Source organism: Bufo gargarizans, chromosome 3 (genome assembly GCF_014858855.1).
Source record: "Bufo gargarizans isolate SCDJY-AF-19 chromosome 3, ASM1485885v1, whole genome shotgun sequence".
NCBI classification, from domain to species: domain Eukaryota; kingdom Metazoa; phylum Chordata; class Amphibia; order Anura; family Bufonidae; genus Bufo; species Bufo gargarizans.
In genome coordinates, this window is record NC_058082.1 from 505400261 (window position 1) to 505411755 (window position 11495).

The window sequence follows — 11495 nt, forward strand, 5'->3', positions numbered from 1 at the left end:
CAGATGAACACCGTAAAAAAATAAAAAATAAAAACTGTACCAAAAATCTAATTTTTTGTCACCATACATCACAAAAAGTGTAATTCCAAGCGATCAAAAAGACATATGTACCCCAATATAGTACCAATCAAACTCATCTCTTCCCACAAAAAATAAGCCCCTACATAGGACAATTGCCTAAACGATTAAACAAATATGGCTTTCAGAAAATGGAGACACTAAAACATAATTTTTTTTTCTTCAAAAATGCTTTTATAGTGTAAAACTGAAATAAATTTTAAAAAAGTAGACGTATTAGGTATCTCCACGTCCGTAATGACTTGCTCTATAAAAATATTGTATGACTTACCCCCTAAGGTGAACACCATAAAAAAATAAAACTGTGCAAAAAATTACATTTTTTGTCACCTTTCATCACAAAAAGTGCAATACTAAGCGATCAAACAGTCATATGCACCCCAAAATAGTACTAATCAAATGTCATCTCTTCCTGCAAAAAATTAGCCCCTACCTAAGACCATCGCCCAAAAAATAAAAAAAATATGGCTTTCAGAAAATGGAGATACTAAAACATGTTTTTAAAAAAAAAATGCTTTTATTGTGTAAAACTGAAATACATAAAAAAGTTGATATTTTAGGTATCGCTACATCTGTAAAAACCTGCTTTATAAAAATATCACATGATCTATCCCCTCAGTTGAACGCTGTTATAAAAACTGTGCCAAAATAGCAATTTTTTGGTCACCTTGCCCCCAAAAAGTGTCATATAGAATGATTAATAAATCATATGTACCCAAAAATGGTACCAATAAAAATGTCAGTACTTCCTTCAAAAAAAGAGCCCCTGCACAAGATGATTGGCAGAAAAATAAAAGAAATGTAGCTTTCAGAAAATGAAGACACAAAAACATTATTTTTGTTTTAAAAAATTATTTATTATGTAAAACTGAAACAACAAAAATAATACACTTATTTGGTATTGTCGCGTCCGTATCAACCTGCTCTGTAAAAGAAACATGATCTATCCTGTCAGGTGAACTCTGTAAAAAACAAAAAATAAAAACTGTGCCACAACAGCCATTTTTTGGTTACCTTGCCTCACAAAAAGCGTAATATCGAGCAATCAAAAATCATATGTACCCCAAAATAGTGCCAATAAAACACCTCATCCCTTAGTTTACAAAATGGGGTCACTTTTTGGAGTTTCTACTCTAGGGGTGCATAAGGGGGCCTTCAAATGTGACATGGCAACTTCAAATTTTCCCAGTGAAATCTGCCCTCCAAATCCATATGGCGCTCCTTTCCCTCTGCGCCCTGCTGTGTGCCCTTACAGCAGTTTACCACCACATGTGGGGTGTTTCTGTAAACTGCAGAATCAGGGTAATAAATATTGAGTTTTCTTTGGCTATTAAACCTTGCTGTATTACAGGTAAAAATAGAATAAAATGGAACATCTGCAAAAAAAAGTGAAATTTTGAAATTTCACCTCCATTTTCCTTCCATTCTTGTTAGGCCTCATGCACACTGACTTTTTTTGGGCGGTCCACAAAAACGGGTTCCGTAGTTCCGTGATCCGTGTCCGTTTTTTCTTCCGTGGGTCTTCCTTGATTTTTGGAGGATCCACGGACATTAAGGAAAAAGTCGTTTTGGTGTCCGCCTGGCCGTGCGGAGCCAAACTGATCCGTCCTGACTTACAATGCAAGTCAATGGGGACGGATCCGTTTGACGTTGACACAATATGGTGCAATTGCAAACTGATCCGTCCCCCATTGACTTTCAATGTAAAGTCAGGAGTCCCTATTATACCATCGGATCAGAGTTTTCGCCAATCCGATGGTATATTTTAACTTGAAGCGTCCCCATCACCATGGGAACGCCTCTATGTTAGAATATACCATCGGATTTGAGTTAGATCGTGAAACTCAGATCCGACAGTATATTCTAACACAGAGGCGTTCCCATAGTGATGAATATAGTTCCCAAGTTAGAATATACTACGAACTGTGTACATGACTGCCTCCTGCTGCCTGGCAGCACCCGATCTCTTACAGGGTGCTGTGATCCATACAATTAACCCCTCAGGTGCCGCACCTGAAGGGGTTAATTGTGCGTATAAAACATCCCTTAGTTGTATGAAAGTAGCCTACGGCCACGGATCACGGACGCGGATGTAAATCTTGTGTGCATCTGTGTTTTTTTCACGGACCCATTGACTTGGATGGGTCCGTGAACCGTTGTCCGTCAAAAAAATAGGACAGGTCTTATTTTTTTGACGGACAGGAAACACGGATCACGGACGCAGATGAACAACGGTGCATTTTCCTAGTTTTCAATGGACCCATTGAAAGTGAATGGGTCCGCAGAAAATCACGGAAAACGGCATAACAGACACGGATGCACACAACGGTCGTGTGCATGAGGCTTCACCCAAAGGATTAACAAAGTTTGTAAAATCAGTTTTGAATAACTTGAAGGGTGTAGTTTCTAAAATAGGGTCATTTATGGGTGGTTTCTACTATGTAAATGCCACAAAGCAACTTCATAACTGAACTGGTCCTTAAAAAGTGGGTTTTGGAAATTTTCTTAAAAATGTTAAGAATTGCTTCTAAAATTCTAAGCCTTCTAACGTCCTAAAAAAATAAAATTACGTTTACAAAATGATGCCAACATGAAGTAGACATCTGGGAAATGTACAGTAACAACTCTTTTATGAGGTATCACAATCTGCTTTAAAAGCAGAGACATTCAAATATCAAAAATTTACCACTAAGGCCTCTTACACACAAATTGCGGGCCGCAATGCACGAACACCAACCATGAGGCAGCTGCAATGGATCGCAGACCCATTTACTTTAATGAGTCTGCGATCCGCCCGTTCCGCAAAAAGATAGGACATGTTCTATCTTTTTGCAGAAGGGAAGTACTGGATGAGACCTCACGGAAGCACTCCGTAGTGCTTCAGTAGGGTTCCCTTCCATGCTTCCGTTCCGCACCATTCCGCATCTCCGGATTTGCGGACCCATTCAAGTGAATGGGTCCGCATCCATGATGTGGAATGCCCACGGAACGGCGCCCGTGTATTGCAGATCCGCAAATGTGGTCCACAATACGGCCACGGAGCGCACACGTTCGTGTGAAAGAGGCCTAACATGAAGTACAATATGTCACGAGAAAACAATCTCAGAATCGCTTATATAAGTAAAAGTGTTCCAGAATTATTACCACATAAAGTGAAACATGTCAGATTTGCAAAATGGCTTGGTCCTTATGGTTAAAACTGGCTTGGTCTTGAAGGGGTTAAGGAAAGAACAGTTATAGTGAATAGTACAAAATATAAGACATGTTTGCATGTGTATAAGATAACTTTGCATATCAGAGATATTTCATTTTAACATAACAAACACAACATATTTTTTATGATACATTGCGATTTTTTATGATAAACCTGTAAAAGTACCTTCTGGGCTTGGAAGCTGACGGCCCCGATACAGATCTGTCAGAAAAAGACTGTTTATAAGAGTGGACTTTCCCAGACCAGATTCACCTGGCAAAAAAGGAGGACATTCTGAAACGGGTGAATTGTAGATGGCTATAACAGTAGATATAGTGTGCGGGACACGCAGTTCACTTAGCATATGCTTAGCATATTGTCTAGTACATACTTATGGTATTGTATATAGGTATACTCGTATATAGGTATATTGTATATAGGTATACTGCTATATAGGTATATTGTATATAGGTATACTACTATATAGGTATATTGTATATAGGTATTACTACTATATAGGTATATTGTATATAGGTATACTGCTATATAGGTATATTGTATATAGGTATTACTACTATATAGGTATATTGTATATAGGTATACTGGTATATAGGTATATTGTATATAGGTATACTACTATATAGGTATATTGTATATAGGTATACTGCTATATAGGTATATTGTATATAGGTATACTGCTATATAGGTATATTGTATATAGGTATACTACTATATAGGTATATTGTATATAGGTATACTACTATATAGGTATATTGTATATAGGTATACTGCTATATAGGTATATTGTATATAGGTATACTGCTATATAGGTATATTGTATATAGGTATACTACTATATAGGTATATTGTATATAGGTATACTGCTATATAGGTATATTGTATATAGGTATACTGCTATATAGGTATATTGTATATAGGTATACTACTATATAGGTATATTGTATATAGGTATACTGCTATATAGGTATATTGTATATAGGTATACTGCTATATAGGTATATTGCTATATAGGTATACTGCTATATAGGTATATTGTATATAGGTATACTGCTATATAGGTATATTGTATATAGGTATACTGCTATATAGGTATATTGTATATAGGTATACTGCTATATAGGTATATTGTATATAGGTATACTGCTATATAGGTATATTGTATATAGGTATACTGCTATATAGGTATATTGTATATAGGTATACTGCTATATAGGTATATTGTATATAGGTATACTACTATATAGGTATATTGTATATAGGTATACTGCTATATAGGTATATTGTATATAGGTATACTGCTATATAGGTATATTGTATATAGGTATACTGGTATATAGGTATATTGTATATAGGTATACTGCTATATAGGTATATTGTATATAGGTATACTGCTATATAGGTATATTGTATATAGGTATACTGGTATATAGGTATATTGTATATAGGTATACTGCTATATAGGTATATTGTATATAGGTATAAGGTATTGTATTTCTATTTCTGCTGACCTTACTTTGGTGGACCTACTGTTTACTAAATCCCCCCCCCCCTCCCCCACTAACAGAAGTATGGAATAAGGAAGGACTGGATAATCACAGGGAGATTGTCCAGATTTTCCTGCATGCTAGAAACTCTCCTTGTGCGATAGAAATACTGGTTCACAATTTATTTATTTTAGACTTTGTTTAACCCTTTGCTGACGCAGCGATTAAGCCATTTTTGCATTTTCATTTTTCGCTCCCTGCCTTCCCAGAGCCATAACTTTTTTATTTTTACGTTCACATAGCCATATGATAGGTTGTTTTTTTGTGCGACAAGTTGTACTTTCTAATACCACCATTTAATATTATATACAATGTAGTGGGAAGCAGGAAAAAAATTCCAAACGGGGTGGAATACCACTATGCGGTAAAACTGACTTGTGCGCATCATTATCCAGGTCAGCATGATTATGGTGATAGCACATATGTATAGTTTTTGAAATAATACATTTTTTCATGTGATCGCCATATTCTGACCCCCATAACTTTTTTATACTTATGTCTACCAAGATGTTTGAGGGCTCATTTTTTGAGGGTTATAATCCGTAGTTTTTTTTATATCATTTTGGAGTGTGTATGACTTTTTGATCACTTTTTATTCAATTATTTTGGGAAGTAAAGTGATGAAAAAACAGCAAATCAGCCATTCACTTTATGGGATACTTTTTTTTATATTTTATTGCCCATAATTTAATTTTTTTAATTGTTTATTTATTTTTATTTTGGGAAAAGGGGGGTGATTTTAATTTTTAGAATTTTTTTACTTTTTTAAAACTTTTCTTTAACTTTTTTCTTACTTAGGTTCCTAATTAAACCCCGACTTACAATCATCATATTGCAATTTTTATAGAATAATGGAGTTTGCTCCATTATTTTATACTGTAATCACTGTATTACAGTTCAGTGCTGCCATCTGCTGGCCTGAACTGTAAGATACAAGTAATGAGCCTGGAAGCCTAGTACAAGTTCAGACTCATTACCAATCTCGGTCAGGGGGAGGTGTTCCTTACCTGGAAGTTCACACTTCTGAGTTTTAGCCCTTTCAGATGCCGTGGTCACATTTGACCACGGCAACTTAGGGGTTAAATGTCCACGGTCAGCATTACCACGATTGTGGACATTAGCCGTGGGTGTCTTCTGTATGAAACAGCAGGCACCCAGCAGCTATGGTGTTCGCTCGGCTGCGGAGCGGGCGCCATATTTAAAGATCTAAAATTGGGAAGGGCTTAAAGGCTATGTATATGTACCCCTTCGGTGGCATTTTTTTATGATTGCATTTTACTTAATTTGAGCTACAAATCATTTTTTCATTTGGTCTTTATTAAACATATTCAGCCGTTTCTGAGATACAAGAGTTAAAATGAGTCAGTTTGCAAGTTTTTAATTCCGTCATCTTTCGGGCCACCTCTCGTCTGTCGAATCCTGTGGCAGCGCTTGCGCAGAAGACTGAAGATTTTCTCCCGGCGCAATGTCCTGAACACGCACGCCGCCGGGCATGTGACATGATGACTTTCTTCTGGCCAGTATAGTACAGAGCCGTGAACGCGCTGTCACGGCGGATGTGCACACAGTATAACAAATAACGCACCAACCAGGCTCTGGACGAGAGACAGGGGAAGGGTCACCTCCTAACTAATCCCTGACCTCTTTCCCTGCACTGCTCAGCCCACATACAGACCTTGAAGGTAGGTGTGATGTGTCCTCCAGCCTGGGCTGACAAAACCCTGAATTCCCTGAGATGGTGAAGTGGGGAAATAGGAGCAGCCTGCTCGCACAGAACCTGGATGGGAAAGATGACACAAACAACCAAACTAGAAATGACACTTATCTTCCAGAGCAGGAACAGACAGCCAACCTTCCCTCCTAGCTTCCTAGACCACAATGATTAGTATAATCCGCTCAGATCACTTGGCTGGAGTGCCTTTTAAACTAATGACTCCACCCAGTGCACCTGATGAGAGGCGGATCCAGCACGGCACCAGAACAAACACTAACTTCGTGCTGCTATCCTGGCCGACCTCCACACATCGTCAGAGTGGGGCATGACACGCGCACGCCGGCTCTGTACTATACAGGCCAGGAATAAGTCACCATGGCGCATGCGCGGCTGCGTGCGCGTTCAGGACATTGTGCGGCCCGGCCGGGAGAAAATCTTCAGTCTTCTGTGCAAGCTCGGCCCGGCCGGGAGAAGACGTCAATCAAGCTGATTGAGCCCGCACAGCCGAATCCATGAAGTGAACGTCGCGCTCGCCGCAGGCAAGTATGAAAACTGCTGCTAGGAATACCCCTTTAAGCCATATCCTTATCAGTTTCACAGGAATTAAGCTATACTGAGTGTTTATGATTGTGACAGCTTCCAAACAGACTGATTTTTAACTCTTGTATCTCTGAGACGTCTGAACATTTTTAATAAAGACCAAAAAAAATAATAATTTTTAAGCCCAAAATGAGTAAAATACAATCATTAAAAAAATTGCCCTGAAGGTGTCCATAGCCGTTAAAGAGTAACTAAATGTTTACTTAACTTTTAAGAATTGGCATGTCAAAAGCCTTAAAAATGTCAGTTGGGGGATTATTGAGATGGAATTAATGTGGGTGTATTCATGTATCTTTAAAGATAGATGAATACACCAGATTACTTCCATCTCAATAATCATATTGACATTTTATTTATGGCTTTCGAGGACACGCCAAAAACTGTCAGATCTAAAAGTTATAGCTTTTTAATGCTCAAAAGTAAAAAAAAGCATATTTGCTTTTACCACTGATTAAAATGCTCTTTTGCTCTCTACATACAGTTCCTATAATGACCTGTGCATCTGCTTGGACTACAAAGAAAGCCTGTCTAGTCGGACTTTGCAGTTATGTGTTACTATAATGAACTTGGCTCCTGTCAAATAAATTTTTAGTTTTTGTGAGGAGGACACTTGCTTCTTTTACACCTACTGATGTTTTAGGCAATTATCGGAAATGAACCAGACGTTCCACATAACTGCCTCATAGTCAGCAGATTTGAGGGGTGCCTTTACATGCAGCAATCGCCTCCACTGAATGGGAACACGTGATTGCTTGCTCCCATAGAAAATCATTGAAATCATTGTTCCTGGGCAGAAGATCCCTGTTTAGACAGTATGATCTGCTGCACAGGAACAATGATTTTTGGTGCCGGCAGAACAACACAAACACTCAATGAACGAGTTTTGGGTCGTTCATCGGGTGATCAGTGGTACCTTTTACACAAATTACTATATTACAGTTCAGTGCTGCCACCTCAACTGGCCTGAGTATTGGTCCCTATAAAATGACCTTTGGAGCTCATGAACACAGGTAAGTTGCCAATAACCATATCTTGCTCAAAGATATAGAGAAAAGCAAGTATGACACCTTATTGCTATATATTTTCATACATAATTACCAATGGTTTGATATCTATACAGGAGATAAGCACATATTTTTTCAGTTTTCTCATTACCTGCAACCATTAGAGTGAATTCAAAGCCTTTCTTCACATACTTTCGATGAACCTGGTTGGGAAGGGTAGCAAATCCAACATACTCTCTGTCCTCCTACATAAAGGAATGATAAGCTTGTAACTATAACACATACATGGGAAAACTAATACTACATTTAATGACATAAAAATCTAAACTTAAAAAAATATATATATATGGTGTTAATGTGTGAAAACCCCTGTTATCCTCAAACCAAATGGATCCCTCTAGAAATAGGAGCAATTTCAGAAGTTTGAGATACAGTAGCAGTAGCGAGGAAAATAGATTTACTTACACTAGTTCGTTTCAGTGTGTGCCATCAACAATATATAGTCACCATGTATGGCTGTATACTGCTGAAGGCACCAGTACAGGTACGTTCAATTCTTGCTCTGCTTAAACTGCCCCCAATTCTGAAGGGAACCATTGAGGTAATGATGAACTGTGTGCATGCATCTTCCTCAAATAAAACAGAAAATGTTAAATGAAGAAAATCCAAAAACAAAAGCAATTGTGACTGATTATCTGTACCTCACTCGAGTCGTAGGGGTCCAGTTTTCCCCATGGGCTTTTAGGTCTAGAAGGACTTGGAGGTGGCACCAATGGAGGACATCCCCAACCTGGAGGTAAGACAGGAAGGCTCTGACTTGTATCTTCTTCTCCCACATCACTGTTCTCCTTAATATGCCTGACAGCATACAGCTCAGGCTCTAGATGGGACTGCATGGTATCATTGTATAAGTGCTCTACATGCTGCTCCCTGTAATATTTCTTTTGATCGCTATTGTGTCTTCCAGTTTCTTGCTCCCACCACAGTTTTCCCCCTGGTTGTTCTATATGTAGATTCTCTTCTTGCTGCTCACAATGTAACCTTATTTCTTGTTCGAGATCTCTGCGTTGCTTCTCTTCTTCTTGTTGCTCTCGTTGAAGAGTTTCTTCCTGATATTGTCTATGCAGTCTTTCTTCCTCTTCACGTTGATGCTCCCTGCGGAGCTTGTCATCGTCTTCACACCGTTCTCTGCGCAGCTTTTCTTCCTGATGTTCTCTTCGGAGCCTCTCTTTTTCTTCTTCGTCTTGATCCTCCTTAACAAGACTCTCTTCTCCGTAATCTCTGAGAAGCTGCTCTTCTTCCTGATAGTGTTGTGTGAGATGTTGGACTTTCCCCTGTGCTTTGCTGAAGGGGCACCTTTCCTTTTGTTCTTGTTCTTTTTGGGTAGTTATTTGCTGCTCTGTTAGATGGAATTGATCCCCTGGGTCTTGTGCTTTCTTGTTACTTTCTCTAGGATCAGTACGGATTATCTCTTGCAGTTCTTCTTCTGAGTCAATACGCAGAAAACTTTGGATCTGGCAAGTGGATACAGAAATTAATAGTAAACACATAATTGGAGGGGCTGTCCAATTTTTTTTTTTATTTTACCAATGTGATGGGGGGCCTGAAGAAATAATAAAGAAATTGCCTTTCTCCTCCTGCACCACTGCAATTTAGCACCACCACTCTTTCATCTACCAGGAGTGATATGTAATTTTGCTGTAGCAGTGGCATTCTATATACTGCTGCAGCCAATCAATGGCCTGAGTAATGTACAGCAAGAAACTGCTGAGGCCAGTACACATAATGTCATGGCTGCAGCCTGGGAAGACAAAGCAACAACGCTGGACAGGAGAGACCGAATGAAAGGAAGATAGGCTTCTATAAAAAAAATTTTTACCAGGCTCCCATCACTTTTGTAAAATAAAAATTAACTCAGAAACTACTATAAGGCTACTTTCACACTTGCGGCAGAGTGATCCAGCAAGCAGTTCCATCGCCGTAACTGCCTGCTGGATCCGGAAATCTGCATGCAAACGGACAGCATTTGTAGACGGATCCGGATACAGATCCGTCTCACAAATGCATTGCAAGAACGGATCTGTCTGTCCGTTTGTCATACGGACAAACTGATCCGTTTCTATTTTTCCCCCCACATTTTTAAAGGTCTGCACATCCGGCCATAATACATTTCAAAGTAAATTAATGCCGGCAAGTGTTCCGTAATTTTGGACGGATTATTTACAACATTCATCTGACAGGTTAGATCATGTGGTAATTTTATAGAGCAGGTTGCTACGGACGCAACAATACCAAATATGACTACTTTTTTGGTTGTTTGTTTCAGTTTTACATAACAAAGCATTTTGGAAAAAAAAAGATGTTTTAGTGTCTTCACATTCTGAAAGCTGTATTTTTTTATTTTTTTTGGGCGACTGTCTTGTGTAGGGGCTAATTTTTTTCGGGATGAGATGACGGTTTGATTCATACTATTATAGGGTGCATATGACTTTTTGATCGCTTGCTATTACACTTTTTGTTATGTAAGGTGACAAAAAATAGCTTTTTTTACACTGTTTTTATTTTAATAAAATTACGGTATTCACCTGAGAGGTTAGATCATGTGAAATTTTTATAGAGCAGGTTATTACGGACATGGCGATACCTAATATGTCTACATTTTTTTTATTTATGTAAGTTTTACACAAAAAAGTTTTGAAACAAAAAAGAATGTTTTAGTGTCTCCATATTCTGAAAGCCATAGTTTTTTCAGTTTTTGGGCGATTGTCCTAGGTAGGGTATGATTTTTGCAGGATAAGATGACGGTTTGATTGGCACTATTTTGGGGTGCATATGACTTTTTGATCGCTTGCTATTACACTTTTTGGCTTTATCACTTGGCTTTTTTGAAACTGTTTATTAATTTCTTTTTTACGGGGGTCACCTGAGGGGTTAGGTCATGTGATATTTTTATAGAGCAGGTTGTTACAGATGCGGCAATACCTAATACGTATACTTTTTTTTATTTACTTAAATTTTACACAATAACAGCATTTTTTAAACCAAAAAAGCCCAAATGTTTCAGTGTCTCCATATTCTGAGCCATAGTTTTTTTTTAGGTAGGGGCTTATTCTTTTGCGGGATGAGGTGACGGTTAGATTGGTACTATTTTGGGGGGTATACGCCTTTTTGATCGCTTGGTGTTGCACTTTTAGTGATGTTAGGTGACCAAAAAATGGTTTATTTAGCACAGTTTTTATTTTATTTTTTTGACAGTGTAGGGGTTAGGTCATGTGTTAGTTTTATATAGCCGGTCGATACGGACGCGACGATACCTAATATGTGTACTTTCCTTTTTTCCC

The 11495-nt window shown here is 38.2% G+C and overlaps 1 protein-coding gene across 1 annotated transcript in view; it reads right to left on the reverse strand.

Annotated features, from left to right (window-relative positions):
• Positions 1-9061, reverse strand: part of LOC122932572 (septin-5-like) — a 56416-nt gene extending 47355 nt beyond the window's left edge. Inside the window, exons 1-3 of the mRNA XM_044287063.1 lie at positions 8856-9061; positions 8306-8399; positions 3458-3544 (exon numbers count right to left, since the gene is read on the reverse strand). Coding sequence (XP_044142998.1) covers positions 3458-3544; positions 8306-8399; positions 8856-9050 — 376 coding nt within the window. The 5' untranslated portion in view covers positions 9051-9061. The remainder of the gene's footprint in view (positions 1-3457; positions 3545-8305; positions 8400-8855) is intronic.
• Positions 9062-11495: the final 2434 nt, after the last annotated feature.